Raw genomic sequence first — 25,262 nt, forward strand, 5'->3', positions numbered from 1 at the left:
ATGGCAGGAAAAGACTTTGGACTAACTCTGTGATGTTCATTCAAACTATTTCTATCATTTCTGCTCAGTGCAACAATGAGATATTGGCTGATACTGACTCTTACAGTAAGTGAGTTCAACTCAAAGTCCTCTTATGATTTCAGCTGATAAAAGGATGACCTCTCCCTGCTCCCCATGTCCTGTTTCTTTTCGTGCTGTGTGAAGGCTACGCTAAGACATTTTGATGGCAGGAAATCAGACTGGGCAATTTCCTAGCGCCGCATGTAACACTAGCACGGTGAGGCGGTGCAGACATGAGACAGGTTAGAGGAGAGGGGAGAGCAGTACCGTAGCATTGTAAAGAAAAGAGGTATGACCTGTACGGGCACAGAAAACTGGCGCTGTCCAAACAGTAGGAAGAAATCCAGCGTGGAGTTATTATTGAGGCTAAACAGATTGGAAAGGGCTGTCGTGTTGGCGGAGAGTTATGGAGTGGACGTTTTGAGTCAGCATCGCCGTAACTACCGATCTCATTTCCTCCTCATCCTCGATACGGAATGACTTGGTGCATGTTAAAGTGTTGTATAACATAAACCATTTGGTGGATTATTTTATTCAGAGCTAATTCGAGTGCAGAAATCTTAGCTGGAAGTAGAGAAGCAGAACTGTTCATTAAGCCGTACAAGAGAACCGTAATTGAACTGGCAAGATGGCCATTGTGAAAACATTACGGAGCTGACATTTTAAAGGGAAATAAGTTTCACTGCTGGTTTCAATGTCGAAAAAACAGATGTAGGAGGTTGCGGTGGTGGTCACGTCATTTACTACGTAATACCGCTTTAAAGCCCCACCAGCCATGACCTCACAAACAATTTGAGAAATTCAAATCAAACATCGCAAGTCAATAGTTGGTTTAAAAAGGTAAAGTAGAGGTAAGAAGTGATTCCTGACAATGGATTTGTTGGCTTCCATCTGAATCTGATTTAGACCGGGGCTGCGCCTCATGGAGACAATCACACAGAGCTTTGAGAGATAAACTCTGCCTAGTGTGGAATTAAACGATCAGGATGCTGCAGGAAGACTTTGACAATGTGAAAGCTCATGAGGTGATGAGACCAGATGTGGCAAATCAAGACTGGATGCGATACCACAGCTGGCTTGTTTTATATCAGCACAGCTTGGTATCACCACAACATCCACACACAGTGCACAAGAACTAGGTCTAATTCAGCAGGGTGCTTATTCACAGACACTCACAAATGACGCAATGCTGCATTCACATTGTTTGAGTGTGCGGTAGCCGGCACACCACATGTTTATTGGTTTAAATGGGAAAAATATGTTAAGGAGTGTGGATGAAGATTGGTGGCAAAGTTTCTCCAACGTAAGACAAATGGAATATTGACAACGTCAGCTAAACGAAGTACATTCACACCTGCTGCTCTCGTCTTCTTGGGCAATGTCACATTATATATTTTGTATTGCAGAAAACATGCTGAGAGATGAGAGAAATTTAAATGTTCTGCTTTTACTTTGTCAGAATACATATATTAAAAGGAGCAGTGTGTGGGATTTGGTGGCATCTAGAGGTGTAGTTGACTTGGCTTGCTGACTGCAACCCCATTGCCTCATCCACTCCCTCTTAACGAAGGAGAAACTAAAGCCATGAAATACACAAAAAGCCCTAGTCCGTGTTTAGTTTGTCCGTTCTAGGCAACTGTACAAACATGGTGCATGGCGGCATTTGTGGATATAAAAAGCCAATTGTATGATAGCAAAAACCTAATGATTCTTTTTTACATGTAGGTGACTAATGAAAGGAAAATGTTGAAAACATATACATCATGATAATTTGCATTCACATTAACCAGATCACCTTGGCAGTGAGGAGGTTTCTGCAGAAGTGCATTACAATTTGCCATCTTGGATTTTGCATTAATTCTGGCTTTCAAAATGGCCACAAATTCTACTTACACAGCGTTAAATATTGTGTTGATCGAAGTTTGGAGCTACAGTCAACCGTGCAGAATCCCGAGACAGTTGTGCGACCATCAAAAAGTTTGCTCTCAAGCCAAAAGGCAAAACAGAATTGTTGATATATTACTTCAATAACCCCCGTCAGTACAGATTGGTCCGCTGATGAGGTCTTCTCTAGGCCAAACCAGTATTTACATAAGACAGTCACAATTTGTCAATTTCTTCATTGAGTTTTAAGTAAAGTAAGCAAACACATGCTCATTATACTCACCAGTTTTAACACATCGTCTTTGACAACACATGTAATTGATACAAGTAGAAAGCTTATCCGTTCTCATCATCATCACCACTAATGTTTCAATAGTCTGCCATGATGTTACTCTACTGCAGTAGAGAGCAATTTGTAACAACAAACAGCTCTCAGTGGAGATAATAATGGATGTTATTAACTGAATTTTCTCAGGCTTATGTTAACCACAAACCTTATTTTCTGCAAATAATAAAACCCTGTACAATCCTGAGAGAGAACCCCAACATCTGGAAACTGCACCTACTGTATCACTCAGAAATTCAACTCACTTCTGTAACACTGTCCCAAAATAGATTAAGAGGGCAACAGGGCTGAAGCAAATCTAATTCAGTTCTCATGTAGCCAAACGAGAATGAAAAAAAAGAGACCCTTTTACTACCATTGTGTGGTGCCACAGGAATACACGCACAGATTGTACGCCACAGCCCCATGCCAGAGTCCTGGAATCTGCACGAGGTTACTGAGTCTGCTGGGTTACAAGACAGAGAGCGGATGCTGACTGGCTCGGCATGCGTTCTCTACATGTAGTCTGAGTTATGAAAGCCTGGAGCCGGACGTGTCAGTGTTTCACCAGACGACAGCGGTGAAACACTGCTTCTCTCACTTCACACCATCTCTGCTACTTTACACTAAAAGACAGGAGAGTCACAGTACTGTAATATTTTTATACTTTATACTCGGCTGTCTTCCCTCTGTCCAATCGCATGGTGACATACAGTATGTCCAAGAAAAGCAATTTATTTAATGTATTGTAATTGTAATTAGTGTAGTTGCTGACTGCAACTGCCTTGCCTCTATCTTCTTCCTAGCATAAAGGAATAACCATGGGAACCACTATATGGGTGAAAAATGTCAAAGGCCAGATCTAGAGCCAATGTTTGGCTTGTCTAAATTTGGGCTATCCAGTTTAACTACATCTTAATATCATTATAATCAAACAAAAGAGAACAAGTGATAAAGACCTAGTTGACTAGGTCGATCAGATGATTAGACTGTAAAAACTTTGGAATAACAGTCTGTAAGTCTGTAAATATGAAAATCATTGTTTTTTTCCAAACAAATGGGTTCAACTAACATTTTACTGTGACAAATAAAAAGAAAGTACAAATGAAAAAAAACTGGAAAAAAGGAAACGGAGCAAGGCTGGAGTCAAGCTGTAACTGATTGAACATTTTACTAAAACAAATAAAAAAGTACAATAAGTGCCAAGTAGCCGGTACAGAAACACTTTTCAAATAATACCTATGTATACCATTTTAAAGCATAACAACCAAAACTTCCTCTGCAGAGCGAATGCTGGATTAAAGCCAGAAGGGGGACTATATGGACTGATTCTTACCACGGTTTGCCAAATGGCTTTAAACATTTGTAAGTCTTCCTTCCTTTAAAAGTGGTCTTTTAATCCGGATGGCTGTGGTTAAAGCAGGATGGAGGGACGCAGCTGAAGCGAGCCTGCCAAAGCAGTGAGATATCATCACTGTTTCATTAAGTAGATCACGGAGTTTCGGAGCGGAGTGAAGGAAGAAGACCGCAGTTTTTCTGTAGGACCGGCAAAACTGGGAGAATGACAGCAGCGGCGTGCCTTCACGTAAATCTAAGGAGGCAGGTTTGATCCTCAAGCACTCAATAATACAGGTACTCTATGACATTTGATTTGATCAGGCATCTTCTACAGATGGAACGAGACACTCCGAGTTTGCTTGTGAACTTACAATGCTCATGCAAGATTAGATTTGCTCCCACCTGAAGCCAAATAACCCTCGTAAGCACATCAAATCATTACACACTCCAAGGCATCAATTACCATCAACCACAACTGTAGAGACAGAGAGCGGCCCAGAAAGGAAATGGAGCACTTTCTTGGCCAAGAGACAAGCTGTAACTGTTACAAAAGAGAGAGGACCGAAAACACACGGAGGAATAATTTTAGAAGTCTGCCTTTCCCCTCTCTCTCTCTCCTGCACTCCATCCTGCCTCCAGCACAATTCAATAAGCAGTAAAAATGTGCTGCGTTATGGTTGGACGTCCTCCGTCGCTCAGAGTAGCGTTTCGCTGCGTCAGAGCTTTTTCTCCCACAATCTCCGCCCGAATCATGGGTGCTGCTCGCTGTCCAGGGAAGGAAGGAAAGAAGGAGGGAGTTTTCCAGCGGCACGAGCCACCCGCTGACAACTGCCATTCTTCCTCCCCCCCAAAAAAAACCCACCCCACACACACACACACACACACACACACACGTCCTCCCTCGCCTAAACCCAAACAACTGCTCAGCATTAAGGTGTGGATCTGTCATTAGTTAGCTTGGCCTGGCTGGGTGAGACCATTGTTATTGTTAAAGCGAGGGGCTGTTTGCACAAGCCATATCTTCGGAGGGAAATGGTACTCCTTTGCGGCTTTTTCGACTCAGCCCGTGTGGATTGGGTTTCCTCTCGCTTTTCCAACCTCTCGTACAGTGTGGTATGATCAGCTAATGCACATATTTTAATCAGCAACAACTTTGGGTTGCTGAGAAATGCGTCCAGGGGCATGAAGTGTTCGGGTCTGTTTTCTGCAGGATTTAGTCTGGAGAAGAGTGTTGACTCCTGACTTTTGGACAGGATTATCTTGGGTGATTTTCAGCCCAGGTTTTTGCTTAGCTAATGTCATTTAAAAGCAAAAAAAAGAAAGAACCTGAGATATTGAATCTTGGATTTAGACAGAAACAGAGACATGGAGGGAGAGTCTGGCAGCAGGAGTTAGGTCAGTGACGGATGGCAGACAGAGCAATCCTCCCCGGGAGTTGCCTGGGTCTTTTCTAAGTGTTGTTTAAACAGCATGAGGAGCAGAATGACGTTCAGTCAACAGACACCCGGTGCCCAGACGCTCAGATCAGAGCAGAACAGACACACACAGGCATGATGCGGCTATTAATCACTCCCAACCTTCTAAGAATGGCACGTCACACCTATCTGAGGGCTACAGGCACCCAGAGATGAGATGCTTCCTCCAGATTCTCGCTTTGGTATTCCAATACCTCTGATCTTCTCCATGCTGTCATCACACAACTGCCACCGGCAATAAATGGTCATTATTTTATCAAGGTGCAGTTTGTACCATTAAAATATCATTTATGGGAATAATGATGAGCCCAAAAACAAAAATTGTGCTGAAGAGTTGCTGGGGTAAGTCAAAGATATTTTAAAGACATTCATAGAAATATACCTTATATCTGTAAGTCGACTTACAACAACTTTTACTGATGCATCAGTCTTGACCACGCTGGTCACAATTTTTCATGGATTTAGCTATTATTTTATACTATAACATTGCACTTCCTTAGGTCCTCAACAATACACAATACCCACAAGTGTCCAATGGATAATTTGTTGTTGAGAAAATCGAAGGACTGACAGAGAGGGAGACATATTCCATTTTAGTTAGAAAACACAGGAAGATGACAGCCACATTCTTTTTTTTCTTTACCACCTACAGTTCTCAGTTCTGCTTGATTGTTTCAATGAACACAACAGCAGACCTATTTGAACTGCTGCAAATGAGAGCATGCATAGTTTTGACAGTTTCACGCTTCAGTAAAGGCATCATATAGCATAATGTAGCAAAACATCCACAGAAACCTATCGAACGACTGCTGCAGCAAAATCAGCGTCTTTGCTGTTCATTCATCTAAGTTTGTTACAAACTATTTTCACTTCAGTAACTAAATAACTACCTACTGCTGAGCTTTGGAATTAGGAGTAATGCAACACTAAAGTGCTGTATTTTAGTTATGTTTTAAAGAACATGTTGAATATGTGGATCAATGGCAGAAAAGTGCTGATCATGGTGCAGGGGTGGTTTTGAGAAGGTCGTCCAAAAATAAAAGATTTAATCATCGTGACTGTGACTTTTTGACACCCACACAACTAGTAGCATTAATAATGGCTGTATTCCATTTAGGTGTGGCAATGGAATGTCCTACTGGCACATTTGAAAGTACCAAATCCATCTTTAGTGTCATTTTGTTGGACCGGTGCATTTCCTCCTATGACAAAATACCAGACAGACCTGTTGCCACATTCACTTTGTATCATTTAAACCACAACTGACCTGAAAAAAATATCAATGTCTCTTAGTTGTATTTCAGAGTTGGAGCTATCTAACTCCAACTAGGTAAAAAAGGGGGTCAAGAAACCATTGACACATTGCTGTAAAGCCACCATCATCTGAGAGCTACTGTACATCTAAATAAAATCTATAGCTATACACTGTTTCTTTAAAACTGGCTTGACGGATGAACAAACCACCTAAAACACAGCACACCGTCTAATTTCAGCTATTTGAATGGTGTGACTACAAGTTAGCACTGAGGGTAACCATCTTTGTGTTATGGAATTTTCTATCCTTAGGTTACACAAGGTCACATGTGGGCCTTGAGGTCCTCGAAAGTATTAGTTGTTTGGCTTTGATTGGGAATAGTAGGTGCCAGTCTATCTCAACACTGTGGTGGTCAGGGTCGAAGAGACCTATTGCTGCCTTCCTAGTCATAATAGATAATAGAATAAATATAGAGAATAACACCTCCATGGGTAAAAGCATTCTCTTTGACTAATTCTGGGCGTGTAGTATTTGTGGTGTTATCTTGGGGTTTAAAGTTTATCCACCAGGATGAGTTGGGCAGAATGTGAGACCGACTCAGGCACTTCTGATGAACTTTGAGAGTGTCTCTAATTCTCCTTGGCCAAGCGTCAATAAATAATACAGCATAAGACATCAGAGCCTCCTGAACACTTTCTTCCCTCCAGACCTCACCATTGACCTTTGACTTCAGCAATTTCTCCACAACACTTTGAATTTCAGATTCTCCCATGCCAGAGTACCAAGAAGTTTCCCTGCTATTCCCATTCTGCCGACATTGCATTAATTCTGCTGTCATCGCAGCATATATCGTATTTCTGAGAGAAATATACCTGGTTAATGCAAATATTAATGCACTGATCAAAAACCTGGACACACTACCATACGGTGTGAGGCTCTGAAATGTCAAGCAGGCCTGCTGGGACTCCCAAAGAAAAGCAGACAGAGTTTAGCAGTTGACTCCCACTGTTTGCTCAGAATTTTTACGCTGTAGCTCCAAGTCAAGATGAGAAGTTTCCCAAGACCTCGCCCCAGCCTGCCTAACTTGCCTGCGCCCACCAGCCTCTGGTCGTCCCCGGCCACCTGAAAGACCACGGAATGGACGGCACTTTCATCATGCACTAGCTCTGAAACCACTGACACATCTCTCACAAATTGTTCTGTTGGACACATTTGAGAAAAACTATCTTGGGAAGTTCCAGATCTGAAATTAACTCACTTTAGTTGAAGTTGAGCTCTCTTGTTTATTATCTAACAGTTGTCATATGAATCATTTTTTGGGTCCAACTTGAAGGTGTGACATGTGGAGGAGGAGGAAGAGGAGGAGTGTATTCCTGTTCAACCATATGTTGATCTCAGATTTGTTTTTTTGTTTTTCCAGTTTTGACAAGATGTTCCGTGGGAGTAGAGGTCACATGTGCAGCCTGTCACGTGAGTGTGTGTGTGTGTGTTTTAGGTGTGTTTGAGGTATGCAGATCTGCTCAATGACATCTGGACCCTTCAGCATTCTTTTGTTTTATACCTACATATAGTTGTCCTTCATGTCTCTCTTATTGCCAACATACTTCTGCCTCTTTATCTTCCATTTACACTTCTGATTTTCCTCTTTGTCCTTCCACCTCTCCATCCTCTCCATCCAGCTCCTCTTCTTTTGCAGGCCTCCATTAGCTGTATTTACTCTGTCAATAGCAACACCATGTTTTCCACCCCTCCGCTGCAGCTCTGTGAGTCAATGCGTTCACGCCTCTGTAGCTTTACAAGCAAACACGGTCGCGTTCTGGTGGCCTTGTGTAACGGCACGCAGCGCACACGCCACCGCAGCATCGTCCCACGAGCTATTAACCCAGAGCCAAACTGCTCCCTTCTATTTGTGTTCAAAGTGAGTATCTTAAATAAGCATGTCTCGTGTAAATAAACCAGCCGGGTGGGGGGAGAGAAGGAGTCGCTCATGTTAGACTTTAGTGTTTTGGAACCACAGGTCTAATTGGTCAGAGAGAAAGAATTACAGAGTGATTCAGAGTTTGAGTAGTCTGAATAAATGCAAAAAAGCACCATTACAGCATTCAGACACAGAAACGAGGAGAAAGAAATAGAAAAAAAAAGAGATTTGTATCTGTTGAGAAAAAAAAAAAAAGGGGCATACGTGTCCAGAGTGACCAAGCGAGCGGCAGCAGCCCAGTGAAATTAGCTCTACCTGACATCTGTGAGCTATTAAAAGCGACTTCAGGTAGCACATGTTGTCCACATTAGCCCGGAGTGAGATTTACATTTCCACATCTCCACAAAGCATAATAAACAATCAAAGGGGGCGTGTGTGTGTGTGTGTGTGTGTGTGTGTGTGCAGGCAGGTTACCATCACTGACCACAGAACATTTCATGTTACTCTGATTGAGAGAGTCACACTGTGTTTTGGCTGCAGAGAGAGGACAAAGGGAGTGTGTGTGTGTGTGTGTGTGTGTGTGTGTGTGTGTGTGTGTGTGTGTGTGTGTGTGTGTGTGTTCGATGAGGACTTCTCAAAGCTGAAAATAAGCCTGCAGATGATGCACGTTAATACAGTTGCCAGTGGTGGACAGCGCATTGACTAAGTATAATTTTGGGGTGCTTGTACTTTTCTATTTTCTGCTTCTCACTCCAGCTTGTCTCAGAAGGAAATACTCCACTCTGTGTGTGTAACAGTTAAAATTAGACCTGCATGATACACTGCAGATTAAGATGCCCTCTTTAAAACATAAAATATGATGCATACTTGCATAATAATCCACACAGCAGTATGTAAAGCAGACCTGCTACAACATTTAAATGATTATTGCACATGTATGCATTAGAAATATGAATCCAATCTTGTATCATATACTAACATAACTGTGAAAAGCCTCTTCCGATGTATAGTTACAACTTTTATTATGGCTATTTTGCAGATAATACTGCTAGATTTTGAGAGCAGGACTTCAAGTGGCTACATTTACACAAAACAATGTCTGATGAGAAGAAAAGTAGGACTATACCCTCTTATTTCATACCCTACTCTTATATTGGGAGGTAAGTTTAGATATGTGTATAATTCCAGAATGGATGAAAAAGTTTGAATACTGCGTAGCAAAAACTCAAATGTTCTCAACTTCATGAGGAACATTTGGTACAAAAACAGTAAGGCCGGTGTAGAAGTTGAACAGTCAGCAAATTGAACAGAATTCGCCATTCACCGGATTATTGCTCTGTTGTTGGAAATGAGATGAGCGACACAAATCAGAAGCTGATGTTTGACAGCAACTGCAGCAGCCTGCTGGAGCTGGAGCTGGAGCTGGAGCTCCCTCCTCCACCTCCTCCTCCTCCTCCTGCTGCTGCTGCTGCTGCTGCTGCTGTTGGTCTCCCTCCTCTCTGAAAATGATGAGAGGCATTTTACTGGGTTCCTAGACTGCTGTCTCCCCCTATTGACCAGATGTTGTAACTGTAGGTGTGGATCCAGTGTGGAGAAAGACTTAGAAACACAAGAGAATGTTTTTAAACATAAGAATAGAACATTTCTGTAGCTTTTTTGGGGATGTTTATGGTCAGAAATGTCATAGTTTTCATGAGGATTTGTTTGATATTTTACTTGCAGCATTCTTTTGAAATAAGTTTATTTTTCTTTCAAAGTTTCCCCTCATAATATAAAGTATCATTTTTAGTCAAAACTTAGTGATAAATGTCCTAAAGGCCTGATTAAATGATGGAAGTCACTCTCTCTTCATGCAGCCTTACACATATAGTACATATAAGAGAATGTAGCTGAATTAAGCAGCATATACACAGTCTGTTGGGCAGTGTGTGTGTGCTTGAGAGAAAGTGACTGTGTGTGTGTGTGTGTGTGTGTGTGTGTGTGTGTGTGTGTGTGTGTGTGTGTGTGTGTGTGTTTTCAGGGCTGGTTAGGAGAGGGGGGAAATGGGAACAAATTCCTTTAGTTTGGCGTCACGTGCTGTCGCCCAATCAGAATCGGGCTTTCCGGCAACGCACTTATAAAGCCCGCGTGCAGAGCCGTTTGCAGTTCAAAGCACTCGCGCGTTCTGGGGATTGTACTTGGAGACTAGAAAGGAGCACTTTACCGTTTCATCCTGCAGAGTTGAAAGCAAACTCTTCCCATCTGGCTTCTTTTTTTTTTTGCCCTTCCTTCAAGCGCGGATCCGCTTGCAGAAAAATCATTCTCGGAGTCTGTCACAAGCTCATGCGTAAAGACACTCGCTCTCCAAACTCGGTTTTACGCACAGGAGCAAAGGAGAACCAGCTGAATTTTCTGTGCACTTCTCTCAGTTGAAAGACTTTGATTAAACTCATCCTGGCAAGGTAAAGTCTATTTTAAAAGGCTTTTCCTCTCGCGAGAAAGCAGAAATAACTCCCCCCGTTTCACGCGTAATTTGGCACCAAACAGTTTTTCGTATGAATCTCCTCGACCCTTACCTGAAGATGACGGATGAACAAGACAAGTGTCTCTCTGATGCCCCGAGCCCGAGCATGTCCGAGGACTCTGCGGGCTCTCCGTGCCCGTCCGGTTCGGGCTCCGACACCGAGAACACCCGGCCGTCAGAGAACGGGCTCCTCAGAGCGGACGGAGACTTCAAGAAGGACGAGGACGATAAGTTCCCCGCATGCATCCGTGACGCCGTGTCCCAGGTGCTCAAGGGTTACGACTGGACCCTCGTGCCCATGCCGGTGCGCGTTAACGGATCTTCTAAGAACAAGCCTCACGTTAAGAGACCGATGAATGCCTTCATGGTGTGGGCGCAGGCTGCGCGGAGGAAGCTGGCGGATCAGTACCCACACCTGCATAACGCGGAGCTCAGCAAAACTCTGGGAAAACTCTGGAGGTGAGTGTGAATCCTGCGCTTTTTAGCTTTTACGCACAGACGAGGAATCCACGGGTGACTTTTTTTGTTTCAATTCATTTCTGTTTTGCACATTTACACTTTAAATTAACTGCAAACTGCACGAGTTGCACGAGTTGATTTGATTACACATTTTGGAATAGAGCATTTAAAAGTAGTGTAGTGTTAATTATAATAAAGTAAATGTCATTTTTACGCACAGACTCCTCAACGAAGGGGAGAAGCGGCCGTTTGTGGAGGAGGCTGAGCGGCTCCGGGTGCAGCACAAGAAGGATCACCCGGACTACAAATACCAGCCACGGCGGAGAAAGTCTGTGAAGAACGGACAGAGCGAGTCTGAGGACGGCAGCGAGCAGACTCACATTTCCCCGAATGCCATCTTCAAAGCTCTCCAGCAGGCGGACTCCCCGGCCTCCAGCATGGGAGAGGTGCACTCTCCGGGTGAGCACTCAGGTGAGCAGAAAGAACATTTTTCAGTCTCCTTAGAGGCTGCTTCAACTCATGTTCTCTTTCATTCAAAACTTAAAAAGTGAAGTCATTCACGCCACAGCCCCATTGGTTTGCTTAAAATCCATTAAACTGGAATACAAATCTAATCCTTCTCATATTTTTTGCAACTTCCAGGCTCCCAAGGGCCCCCTACCCCTCCCACCACCCCAAAGACTGATGTCAGCTCAGGCAAGATGGACCTAAAGCGCGAAGGTGGCCTCCGCTCTCTGCCTGATGGCCCCAACGGGCGCCAACTCAACATCGACTTTCGTGATGTGGACATCGGGGAGCTGAGCAGCGATGTCATCTCCCACATCGAGACCTTCGACGTCAATGAGTTCGACCAGTACCTCCCACCTAATGGCCACCCCGGCTCTGCTACCGGCCCTGGCAATGCCACCCCAGTTACCTACACGGGCACCTACAGCATCAGTAGCGGAGCCCCTGTCAGCCCGCAGGCAGGAGGCGTCGCAGCTTGGATGGCTAAAAGCCAAAGCCAACAGGGACAGCAGCAGCAGCAGCACACCCTGACTACCTTGGGCAGCAGTGGAGGCTCAGAGGCGGCTCAGGCCCAGCACAGGACCCAGATCAAGACGGAGCAGCTGAGCCCGAGCCACTACAGCGAGCAGCAGGGCTCCCCGCAGCACGTCACCTACAGCCCCTTCAACCTGCAGCACTACAGCCCCCCTTCCTCCTACCCGGCCATCTCCAGGGCGCAGCAGTACGACTACTCCGACCACCAGGGGGGCGGCAATGCAGCCACCGCCTCCTACTACAGCCACGCGGGGGCGGGGCAGGGCTCGGGGCTGTACTCGACTTTCAGCTACATGAGCAGTCCCAGCCAGAGGCCCATGTACACACCCATAGCCGACAACACGGGGGTTCCCTCCATCCCACAGAGCAGCCCACAGCACTGGGAGCAGGCTCCGGTTTACACCCAGCTCACCAGACCCTGAGCTGCACCGGCATGAGACTGAGACACCACACACACACACACACAAAATGACATGTACAGCCACACATACACACACACACACACACACATCGAACACACACAAAACACTTTACCCCAGGGAGAGCTGCTCCCTGAATCAGACACTTGAATTGGAAGAAGAGGAGAACGGGACTTGTGATTGGCTCACGTCGTGCCTTGCTATTGTATCTTGATAGAAACTATATATATTTTTAGAGAGATGAAGAGACTTAGAAAAAATCCTCTGTGAGGATTGATTGTTGATATTTCAGTAGGTACTGTGTATGTTTCTTTTTTTTGTTTGGTTTTTTCCCCTTCATACGCTGGCAGTTTGTAACTCGTGGGGGGTGGGAGGGAGTGGGGAGGGTAATTATTTGTACCTGTAGATAGAAAAACGAAAAAAAAAGCTTTATATTTGGAAAAAAAAAAAAAACAGTTCAGCAACTAACCACTCATGGTAGTGCAGCGTCTGGTTCTCTGTTCGATTTCATACGAGGATTTGTGTTTTTTTTTTTGTTTTGTTTTCGTTGCTTCCTCTTTTCTGTGCCATTCAGCGAGTATGGTTTGTATTTAAGCTTGTTTGATTTTTTTTCCTCCTTTTCTGAAGTTATGTGTCATGATCATCGGAGAAGCTTATTAGGCAATACAGAAAGGAGAGATTTGGTTTCACAATGCTGTGCTGTCCTGACATGACGGAGGGAGGGGGGGGGACGACTGCGGCCCTTATCCACCATCCGTGCCTTGGATTTTTACATATCTCCAACCTTTTTGTATGTTTGTGTGTGTGTGTGTATGCATGTACGTGTGTGTGTGTGTGTGCGCCACAGCTGAGATTACACTTACCGTCCAACAGCGTGTGTTTGACAGCTACAGGAAGTCACCTTTGACCCCCTTGGGTGTCCCCCATTCCCCCCCCTCACCGTGTGCAGTCTCCCAACCGAAACCCTTAACCCGCCCCCCTCCCCCTCTTGTCAAAATCCAGTTTAAAAACTTTATTTATTTATTAGCTTTAATTTTATTTCAAAGTAATTATTTTGCATACTATTCTTATAACTAATGAATCGACTTCTTTGCAGTGTAGACGGCATATAATCCCCCCCCCCCCCCTTTTTTTTTTCTTTAATTTGATTTTCATCCCAGGGGGTACTTAGACAAAATGGTACAAGCTGTAATCGTCTTTTTTTTTTCGGGTTTATTTATCTTATGTAAATGTCTATTTTAAGTATGTATTTGCCTTTTCTTGAGGGTCGGGTGGGATTATCTAACGAAATGTGTACGGATTATTTGTTATTTGTGAATTTCCTTTAAGTTGGACTTTAAACTATGGCTGAAAGAACTGGAAAATGTTATCTCAAGTTACAAGTTTTTTTCTCTTTTGGCTTTTCTAGGATGGATGTTCCAGCGGGAGCATCCATCCTCTGCAAGCTCCATTTCCTTTCTCTCTCTCCCTCTCCCTATCTCTTTCTCTCAATATCAGAAGAACTGACGTTCCCAATACTCTTTTATTTCTTCTGTGATCTCGCCATGTATTTGTACTGTCTTTAAAGAATCTTTTGTATATGTATTTGCAATAAAAAATGAAAATGCTATTAAATTAAAGAAAGTTTGTCATTTGTTCCTCACAGGAAACATTATGCAACATCACTCTGCTGAATAACACCTTCTTGTGTTTTACCACATGCCAGAGACAGTGAAAGGGTTAAGAGAAGAGTGCCAAGAAACAGGACGAGTGTTTGTTTTCCCAGAAGCCTTGTTTTTTTTTTCCTCCATGCTTTTATTTTCTTCCTCCCTCTTTCCCTGTCAGCTGGTAGCAGCAGGGGGTGAAGCTCTGGGGGACCTGGAAGGAGGTGGAAGGGGGGTGGGGGTGCACTCGATATAGAAAGTTCTGCAAAGCTACTGAAAACGATTTATTTGAAGAATTTATTTGAACAGAAGATACTTGGGGGAGAAAGAAAGTGGGGTGATCAGGTCCTGCTTTGATAGGATAGAAGTTAGTCCACACTGCAAAAGTCCTGAACTCCAACTCAGGTCACTTTATGTTTTAGCTTCAGATGGGATGCTGAAACTTATTAAAGCTTTTCAGCTGCAGACTGAATAACATCTATATCAGTTTCAGGAAGTTAGATTTGGAATGTATATATACGCACACAGCATAGGCATACAAACAATGTGATGCAACCCTGTGCAATGTCTGCTTTTTAAAGGTGCTATGGAGGACTTTATCTTTACCCCTTGGTGTGGTAGAAAGTTTGTAGAGACTCTACAGAAAATTAAATAATTATTGATGTTTCCAGCTTCTCAAATGTGACAATTTGCTGCTTTGTCCTGTTTTATGTGATGGTGAACTGAATACTTTGAGACTTTTTGGACTGTTGGACAGTTAACGGTATCACTCGGGGTGTTTTTACAGTTTAATATAGTGATTGGTTAATAGAAAAAGTAAGCTATAGATTCACCAACGATGAAAATAAAATTAGTTTCAGACCTAAAATGTGCTAATCAGAAGTTCTGATTCTTTGAGTTCTGGTTCAGGAATCGTCAGATGTCCTGTTGGTAAACCCTCTAAAGAACACACGTCGTCTTTCTTTGGGAGATCGATATTATCCGCAGAACTCAGGATGGGATCACTCAAGTTGATAGAGACAGACAGGAACAACGAAAGAGAGAAAGAGAAGGGTAGGACATGCTGCGAACGTCTGGAATCTAATCAGGTTATATGAGTTGTAAACATTATGCTAACAGGTCGCCCCCTTCATCAGGTTCTTATGGCATTTTTAAATTGTATTACTGTTAACTGTAATTGTGTTGAACATGTGTTTTCTTGTTGAGCGGTATGCATCTGAAGAAAATCCTATCTCAAGGCAGATGTTTCAAACTAGACCAGCCTTTAAATGTTTAGTGGTATATGCTATGTAATATGAAGATTTAAAAAAAAAGCTTCTGGACAACTTTTAAATTCTCTGTAGGGTCTTTTTTTAAAAATTGATATTCAAGGTCTGACAGCAGAGGCAAATTTGTCATTCTGGGCCGTACAAATAAAACCGACTTCACTTGAGTGCTGGAAATTACAATGTAATGATCTTAAAATCTACATGTTAAACCTCCCGCAAAGTCCTTGAACCTTCCCTGACATTGACAACACTTCTGCTTAACGTTTGAGAGCTCACTTGAGGTAAAATCTCTGACTATTGTTTGTTTGTACAATTTACCCGTTATGAAACAGTGAATTTATTCTTGGTGTCCCTTCAAGCAGAGCATCTGTTACACAACTACAACCATCACAACTAATTAACAAGTAAAAAGCAACAACAAAACACTGCACGTACGTCTTTCAGTTGTTTCCCATTAGTTTGATGAAATGCTAGATATCGAATATCTGAGCGGGCAGGAGCTGCTCGATGGCAGACCCCTCCCCTCGGGTCCTCAGCGCCTGGCATCTGACAAAGGTCAAGGAAGGGAAATACTGAGTGATGTCACACTGCCGGGGGACCAAACACCATTTTCCTATGATGTAGATTATGTGTTAGGCGACACAATGTTTTCATACTCATTGGAGGCAACTTTTGAACATGAGACGGAGACGGAGCTGCAGCCAAGACTCACTTTGTACTGCATGACTGCTGATGGACTGCGGCCTTACAGCTGCAGCCCCGAGAGGAATTATTGGGATTAAAAAAAAGGTTCTGGGTTATCGCAGCTTTTGGATAATAAAAGCAGAAGTTTGGTAACTCCGCTGAGAGCCATGGACGTTTCTTTTAGAGATATGATTTTACATTTTGTTGACAGCGATACTGTAGGATAATGAATCTGTCACGTAAACAAAAATGTCAACGCTGCAATGGAAACAAGATACAGTACACACTGGTTACAAGAACACGGAAATGAGCATCGATCTGTCTCCTGGAACAACATGTGCCAGTCAGGAAGGTGATGGTGGTCACGTGACATGATTGCATAGCAGTTGGTGACCTTTTAAAAAAAAAGTCCCCTGACTAGATGTTTTCTTGTCATGGCATTCCCTCTATCTGCCAGATGGAAGTATGATACTGCATCACTATAAAATATCACCCCCGAGAGTCAAGTTTGTATTGAAGCAGACATTTTATGTACGAAATGTGTGTTTACGTCTACAAAAGTTGGATTCCTGCAACTTCAACTGTAAGGAACTCCAAATATAAAGTTTATGGAGTAACACCAGGGCCACCAGGGATGTGCCCAGGGCGCAAATGTGGCCAGGACCGGCGCTGAGTAACACACTGTATAATACGTCCCATAATTGTCCTTAACAATACATCTTCAGTTCATCATCCAGTATCAGCAAATCGGTCAGAGCTACAGTCATCATTTTGCCTAATGGCAGAATATTATATAATGTGAGTAAATGGCACAGTCTACCAATATGGTTGGTCGGTGAGGCTTCATAGCCAACGAGACCAAAGAGACAAAACATAAAAAGCAAAAAAAGTAAGAGCCTAAGCTGCAATAAAATCTAAACTTTTATTTTATTTACCACTGTAGCTACACTGGTCCAATGCAATAATGGCCACGCGTTGTAGAGATGTTTTATTTTAACTCTCTCTCTTTTAACTCTCTCTCTCCTCTTAGGTCACCAGACGCCATGAAAACTATGAGAAAATTAAGGATATAAACAGTTATACATCTCTCTATCGTTTTAAAGTTTCTCATGCTAGCATTCGTCTCATTGTTCATGTTAATGCACATCAACATTTCCAACGTACATAACATGAATGCATGAAAGATAACATGTGCATCTCTAAATCACATGCAGAATAGACTGGAAAGTCTCTGTTGCAATAAATGGAACAGACCCTTAATTAGTATCATTGATAACACCTCACACCAGTCAACTAAACTCTGGTCATGTGACGGTTTACTCTGTTTACTGTTTACAGATAAAACTATATAAATAAAAGGTCTGAATAATAAACCAAACAATATTTTAAAGGTGGTAGATTTTGATGCATCTCCTCTCTAAACAAACTTATTTATTACATTTGAAACCTCTTTAATGATTTTATGAAATTAAATAACCATGTGATGTATAACAGAAACAATAAATATCAACATTCAATGAAATCTGCCCCTAGGACAGTTACAGACAGTTACATTTTCATGACTAATAAGTGAAAAACACTGTTCAAACTTTATTCTAACTTTATTTAAGATAGAAAATGTATCGGGCTAAATCTGGGGTAGGTGTGCATAGAATATAAATGATGCTTAAAACATAAAATATTTCAAGATGATGGAATTATGCAGCTATAAAAAACAGTAAATGTTTGAATATTTCACTGGGTATTGATACCGTATATGTGCTACTGACACAGTGTGAAATATGACTATTTCAACCTGAAGTAATTCAAGATAAGATATACTTTATTAATCCCTCGATGGGGAAATTCTTTTTTCACTCTATATCAGATCTCTAATTGTGACAGTAGCTGTAGTTGTACAGGAGAGAGAGAAGTCATCATCCGATGTATCTTTTAGTATGATCAAGATGTTTTGTCAAAGAATTCGATTCACAAAGATTGTTTCCTACTTGTTTTAGTTTTGATCTGGGCAAACAAGGTGAATTTACGTGCCTCAGTTATTTGAGGTTTAGGATGATCTCCAGGTTCACTTTTACATGAAAATCTCAACCTATGCGGCTGTAACGAGTTCTCAGTCCTCAGGTATTGAAGGTATGAAAGAGAAAAAGAGATGGAGTAAAAGAGGAGAGGGATAACAGAGTAAACAAGACTGGGAAAGACAGATGGCAGGATATCAAAAAGGTTGGAGTGTAGGCCGACTGTGGTCAGGGGCAAGTAGCACATGTCCCATCTGAAAAAGCCATCAGTCTCTGCAACGCTCGCATGACAGGGGAAATGGTAGTAACAAGCACAGGACAGATGACATGTTTCATATGGATGTTTTCCACAGCAGACAGCCAAGCAGACAAGTCACGTCACATCACAGGCATGAGCACCGTCTTGGCCAAATAAACTGCGATCACAGCGAGTTCCACATGATCGAAACTGAGCAAAAGGCCACATTTCTACTGAATCGGGCTCTGCTTGGTGGATGAGTGAGCCCTGACAAGTACAATGAGAGCTGAAAGGTTCTGCACACTAACACGGGTGTTTGCACAAAGTTGGCTGGAGCTATGCTGGAACTGCATGAATTCACAGGACTCCATGAACCAGTGAGAATGATAAAGGCGTAACCTCTCCCATCCAGGTACAACAAAATCACATGCTCACACAGTATAGGGACTATATCGAATCATACAAAATAAATGAAAACACCTTTGTTGCTTGGACCTTTACATGGTCAGCCCATTCAAATTGCTAAAACATGTGCTGTATTTGAGTGAACATTTCGTCAGTAAAAAGTAGTTCCAACAAAAATACACACTGAAGTATGTGGATTGTCAAGATTGTTAATACCATCAGCACCAAAAACACCTCCACTGCATTGAGCTGGAGGAAGAAATGTCAAAACCTGGATGAATAAATCCAGATGTTTCCCTTCGACTAACATCATGTCGCTCAAATATTGCAAAAGCAAAGATACTGAGAGAAAAGTATTGCCACCGAGATTATGTATTCTTGTCGACATTTGCTAAACAAGCTTGTTTTGATGAACATAACTACAAAATAGAAAAATATTCAAACAGAATGCATCTATAAAATGTTTACTGTCAAAAAATGGGATTTGTTTGACCTACATTAATCAGCTTAAGGCAGTTTTTGTTGTTATCTTTAGATGACTCAATGGACTTGGCTGTTACTTTTCAAAATCAAACCCTGATCAAAAGAGTTTTGTAGACTTAAACTAACCATGCAAACAGTCTTCAAAGTCAAAGGCCTTTGTTTTGTATGCCCAATATCCACCCCAACAGCCTACCTATGTTTCCCAAGCCAAACAAGTATATACCACTTCTTGGACTTGAAAAGATGTTGCCAAAGGCAACACAGTAATTACATTTTCTCCAAAAAAAGTTATAGAAAAAACATATAGCATTATATAAATTCATTTCTAGGAGACAGATTTGGTCAATACAGAACAGAAGGTTACCTGAAAAAGAAATAGACTTTTTCGCATTATATAGTCAAGCAAAAAAGAATTCCTAAATTTAAGGTTCCAGACAGGATGGCAGCCCCCAGCCTCAAACCACCATCCCCCTGCGTCACAACACATACTTCTAATTTAGAAAACTGCAAACTCTTAATGAACAATGTTTGACCCATTACAGGCATTTGCAGGATGCTGATCACGGGCGACAATGCGGGTCAGCTGGATTTGAACCAGAACTAATCATGCAGGCATGTCGGAGTGACGTCAGAGGGCCTGAGTGACAGCACTAACTGTAGACTGCCGTGCTGATTACCATCCGATACCCTTCCAGACGGGTAGTCCGGTTAGAGGCTTGATACGGGTGACAATTAAGGACCACACCATTGTTGGAGCAGTGTGAGGTTTGAAAGACAGGGGTAGGGAGGGTCGGGACAAAATGTTTATCTCATCAATCTCTGAGGTCACTACAGATGCAATAACATGATGCGGTGAAGAGGCACGCAAGACAGCTAAGAAAGTCCTCATTTAGAGGACTTCATTCCCATAATACTATCAATTTGGTATGACACACAATACACATGGGAAAATTTCACTGGAACTGCTAACAGACTAGTTGCTAACAAGCTATCTGCTGCATAACTCACAAATGCCTCAAATGCTAATCCCAAGTGTTGTACAAAATATTAATCTATCTTGGAATTGAAATAAAATGCCTTAGAATAGGTGAACCCCTGGAACATGATTACATGTTTTGAAAGGTAGAAAGAAAAGAGAGAAGTCTTCTAGCTAGCTCGATATCTTCCTGGATGCAGACTTAAATGAAATTGGCAGGCGGTGTTAATGTGGGCAGTTTTCCCAGGAAAAAAAAAGAAAGAAAAAGAAAAAAAACAAAACAATTAATATTCTAAACCAATTCCTCTCTGAGAATCTGCCCCCTCCTGAACCCATGGGTGGTCTTTTCAAATGCAAAGTACTGCACAAACACAGAAGTAGAGTTAGAGACCAAGAGCCTGTGATAGAGACACACAGAGAGAAAAAAAAAAACAGATGGAGAAAGACAAAGAGAAAGAGAGAGAGAGAGAATATGCCGACTAACAACTCTGGAAAATGGGGGACGGTAGAAGCACGCAGGCATAAAGAGATAAATGAGTGAAAAAATGTATGTGGGAAAGATTGTTGACAAGCACGAAGGAAACTTTGATTGGGTTCTAATTGCTGGGGCTTTAAGTCCTAATTATATTTGTGTACGTGTGTGTGTGTGTGTGTGTGTACTCGACGAGGCACTGTAGCTGTGTGTTGTGGTGTTTTTAATTCCTGCTCATAGGCAACATGCCCTAATGAAACAATGACTTTAATTGCGTTTCTGCTGCCATCCAACAACATGGGAAAATGAAAAACACAACGTGAACCCCGGTCTGCAAATCAACTCATTATTAAAAACAATGGAGAGCCGCGCTGTTTTTACTTACTGAGCTCCGGGGCAACAATATGTAAGAGCTGGCTTTATGGTGCTCCAGGGCTGCTTTTACTGCACAACTCTGACATACTGTCGTCAAAACTTACGCCAGTACATAACTACATGGGTAGTTATGAACACATATATACACACATATAAACAAAAAGGCACACCTCCATGCCCTTAGGACATTTAACCTCTTGTGTTTTTAAAGGAATATGAGTACCCCCCGACCCCCCATTTCCCTTCTCTCTGGACCGACGCCTTGGCCTGTGTGTGTGCGTAGAGGCTTGACCTCTCTTTACAAACCTCCTGGCCCTCCCAAAAAGCCACTTCTGATCACAGCGGAAACTGTACATCAATGTGGAAAAGTCAATGTGGAAGATTTTACCACACAGCTGGAGGTCGGAGCACACGGTCCCAGGTCTCCGGTGGAAACATGCATCTGTGAACCGAACAAGTACAAGTGGAAAGCTATGATTGTTTACACCTTACCCCTAGCACTTGAAATGTCTGGACTGCTTCAGTGCGCACACACACACACACAAAGAGTTAGATAACACCTTTTCAAGGGCAAATGGAGCTTAATGCCCAAGAAGGACCAGCAGACAACCTGCTCAAGAATAAGCTGAGGACAGTCAGATCTAACTCAAACAAACCAGAGGATATCTACACCAGATCTAAAATCTGCGGGATCCAAACACAAATAAAGAGAGAACACCCAAAGCAACAGAATGGGACCTGATTAGACCAAATATAATTTAGACCTGGCCTATCTTATTCACCAGGCTGAGTACTAGGAACCCAGTGCACATGAGGAGTAATAGAGTTAAAGCTACAAAGGATTGTGGTGACAGCAGAAGGTTTGAAGGAGTGAAAGACATATGTAAAATACAGCATTAGCAACAACTGGAGCACCGAGTCCAGAAATGATAGAAGATATCAAGAGTTCAGAAATGATCTTCAGAACATATAAAGCAGTTTTTTCCTGTAAAATGGCACAACTCAGGGGCGTAAACACGCATGAACATCAATCAAATGCCACCTATCATGAAACCAAATGGAGGTGTTCTCTCTAAAGAGCATGCTTTATTGATCTATCATCCATCCCCTCCTCCTGATCTAAAAATGCAGGTGAGTTGTAGGTGGAGTATAACAGTTCACCACAGATTAGTATATATACCCTTGCATAAAGTTTTACCATTATATTCTTTTCCTCTTCTATGCCACATGAACATTGTTTTCCACATGCGAGGCGCCTTCCTGTATGTCATTCAACTTTTCCAGATTTTTCCATCTCAGTCGGTTTCAGACAGAATATAATGAGTCTACCTTTAGATTTACCATCCTCACTCAGTGCAAAAACAAAAAAGTTCAGTGCATTGGTGACCATTATTACAGACACCAAGTATCAGAAACACAGACTGCCAACAATAAAAACATCGCCCCTAACCAACCTACCAAAAACACCCAAAACAAACTATTAGTATATAGTCAAATGTAGATTTGTAACTCTCTAAAAGTTCTTCAGTCATGCAAGCTTTACTCAACACTCATACAGATCATTCACAGCTGGGAGGCTCAGTGCCCAGGTACATTTTTTAGTCCTTTGCTAGATTTTTAAAACCCGTCTTTGATTCCAACCAGCAACCTTCCCTTGATCACAGACCTGCAACTTTCACATCCCAACTGGTCAGTGGCTTTATGGGGGTCTTGAGTATACCATCGGGGGTCTTGAATCTTTCTGGCTTGTGGATTGGGGAGGAAGGAGTTACTATTATGTTGAGGTTTATGAGCTTCTAGGGGCCTTGACAACTGGCCAGCGCTGATAAATCCCTATGAGTTATTTCACAGCACTAGAACATTTCACTTACGATGAAATCAAAGTGACAGCATGGCAAACTACCTCAGGACCGAAGCTCATGGGGCAGAGGGAGCTTGATATTGCTTCATATGTGCAAATAAACACTATTCCTGGTATACAACTTTGAAAGATGTGAAAATGTGTGTCTGGTAACAGTCTGTACATGGCAGCAGTATCACAATCAACATTTTGATAGAAAGCAACACACTAAATGACTTTGGGTCATGTGAAAAGTTTCTGGTATTATTTTCAGACAAAGGCAACTGACATGCCTGCAATTTATTCGCAGAGTGCTTGTCTGCTGGTAGATGAACCTGGTATGACCTCAGCTCTGCGTAGCTTTATAACATCTTTCAGTTGGCTGGTTTGGTTTTTCGGTATCTACTCAGCTGTTGGAAAGTGGAAAAGCTCTGATAAACCTACAGTGTATAAAAGGAGCCTTGTACATCTCAGGCTTCATTCAGCCTGCCTCAGCTCCAACGATCTTCCACGTCTTTGTGTATTTTTAGATTAACCGGGAAGTGGAAGAGACAAGTCTGCCGAGATGGTGACAGTCAGAGCCACAACACTCTGAGCTTCACGACCCTTCAGAAAGCCGTGGGTGATGTCACAGATACTGCCTCCATGTTTTACATCCATAAGCTAATTTTTTTTATTGGTTATAAATGTAACACTGAAGAAGAATGTGTTATTTCATTGGTGTTTAATCTCACATACTGATAGACAGCCATAGATGCTAGTGGTAAAATCTAAATCATAACTTCCACTCTAACAGTTGTTGCCATCTAAATAAATGTCTGTCTTTTAATCCTCATGCTGTCTTTATTTTAATCTCTGGGCTCTTTCTCCCTCCATCTGTCTCTCTCAACTTTGTCCCACCCTAGATCTCCCTCTATCTCTGCTGTTCGGTTTTCTACTCCCACTAATAATTTCCCTTTCCAGTCACAGCTCCTCAAAAAACACCCACTCACCTCACACACCCACCGACCCAATGTGTGAACCATCCTCCCTGCCAAGGAACACACACGCACACCAAACCACTTGCACACATATACAGAGCGACCACATGAAAAGGCTGCTGCACTGTAATAGATAGGCAAGGCTTTGGATGGTGACACCTCGTATCCATCACTGGGGCTTATCTGCAGGCCGAGCTGGGAGGTTCAACACAACGCAGCCAGATGTAGAGAGGGAGATCATCCCGTCTCAGCTGCTCTGCAAACCACCTAATGCACTGCACCGCATGGGGAGGAGGGGCGGCATGGAGAAGGAGTGGGAGATAGAATAAATAGACAGAGGGAGAGTGCCAGCTGTTCTGTAGCAACAAATAAACACATTTTGTCGGCGGTATCAGAATGCTGCATAAAGAGAGAGGTATGCTGGCTGATTTAATCAAAGCAACTTCATCTTATTTATAAGCATCTGGCAACTGTGATAAATAGTTCAACATTCTGGGAAATAATTAGCTTTTTTCCAAGCCTGAAATAAGATGACTGTTTTGTGTGTAGTCTGCAAAAAGAATCCAAAGGAGTCCAAAGTTAAAAAATACACCTGACAAAACCCAGTGGTGTAATGTAACAAACTACTTTTATTTGAATTTGAGGCACTTTAGTTGAATATTTCCATGCTGCTTTGTACTGCTAAAGCTTCTACTCCACCCTTTCTGTCAAGTGAAAGCAATGCCTCTGCAAATTTGATGATTTTAAATGTTAATATTTCCATAAATTCTTTAAATACCTAAAAACCATCTTGGATTAACTGGAAGATCCATTGTCACAAAGCTAAGAAAGGCACATTTTTCTGAGCTCGTGAATAGCTGACTTTTTAGAGATACATTGATCTCACAGCACAGTGAGACCACAAACATATGATTGTCTTTTAGAATAGATGCACTGCTGCAAATTAAACTACCCAGCAGAAAATAAAATAGACCAAATTTACTCAATCATGAACATCTACGGCAATAAAATGCAACATAAAAAACACCATATGCAAAACTAAAACATTGACAGGGACCGTTATTTAATTTTTTAATGCTCCATGCAAGTATATGCATGTAAGTATATGCAAATACTTACATTATTTTAGTTAAGTAGGATTGATTGATTGATTGATTGATTGATTGATTGATTGATTGATTGATTGATTGATTGATTGATTGATTG

The 25,262-nt window shown here is 42.2% G+C and overlaps 1 protein-coding gene and 1 long non-coding RNA gene across 3 annotated transcripts in view; one reads left to right on the forward strand and one right to left on the reverse strand.

Annotated features, from left to right (window-relative positions):
* The window catches only part of LOC113747896 (uncharacterized), a 224,686-nt gene that overhangs the window by 193,140 nt on the left and 6,284 nt on the right, over positions 1-25,262 (reverse strand). The gene's annotated exons all lie outside the window — the stretch shown is intronic.
* Positions 10,315-14,290, forward strand: sox9a (SRY-box transcription factor 9a). The gene is made up of 3 exons (XM_019255704.2): positions 10,315-11,217; positions 11,438-11,688; positions 11,860-14,290. Exons 1-3 carry the CDS (start codon positions 10,790-10,792, stop codon positions 12,678-12,680), a joined length of 1,500 nt encoding a protein of 499 aa, XP_019111249.1. The 5' UTR covers positions 10,315-10,789; the 3' UTR covers positions 12,681-14,290.

The sequence above is a fragment of the Larimichthys crocea genome, chromosome XVI (genome assembly GCF_000972845.2).
Source record: "Larimichthys crocea isolate SSNF chromosome XVI, L_crocea_2.0, whole genome shotgun sequence".
NCBI lineage: Eukaryota > Metazoa > Chordata > Actinopteri > Sciaenidae > Larimichthys > Larimichthys crocea.

Bases quoted from the DNA above. Each gene is read 5' to 3' on its own strand.
- sox9a (XM_019255704.2), top strand. From the start codon at position 10,790: ATGAATCTCCTCGACCCTTACCTGAAGATGACGGATGAACAAGACAAG. The intron at 11,218-11,437 runs GTGAGTGTGAAT...TTTTACGCACAG, and splicing joins ACTCTGGGAAAACTCTGGAG to ACTCCTCAACGAAGGGGAGA. The intron at 11,689-11,859 runs GTGAGCAGAAAG...TGCAACTTCCAG, and splicing joins CTCTCCGGGTGAGCACTCAG to GCTCCCAAGGGCCCCCTACC.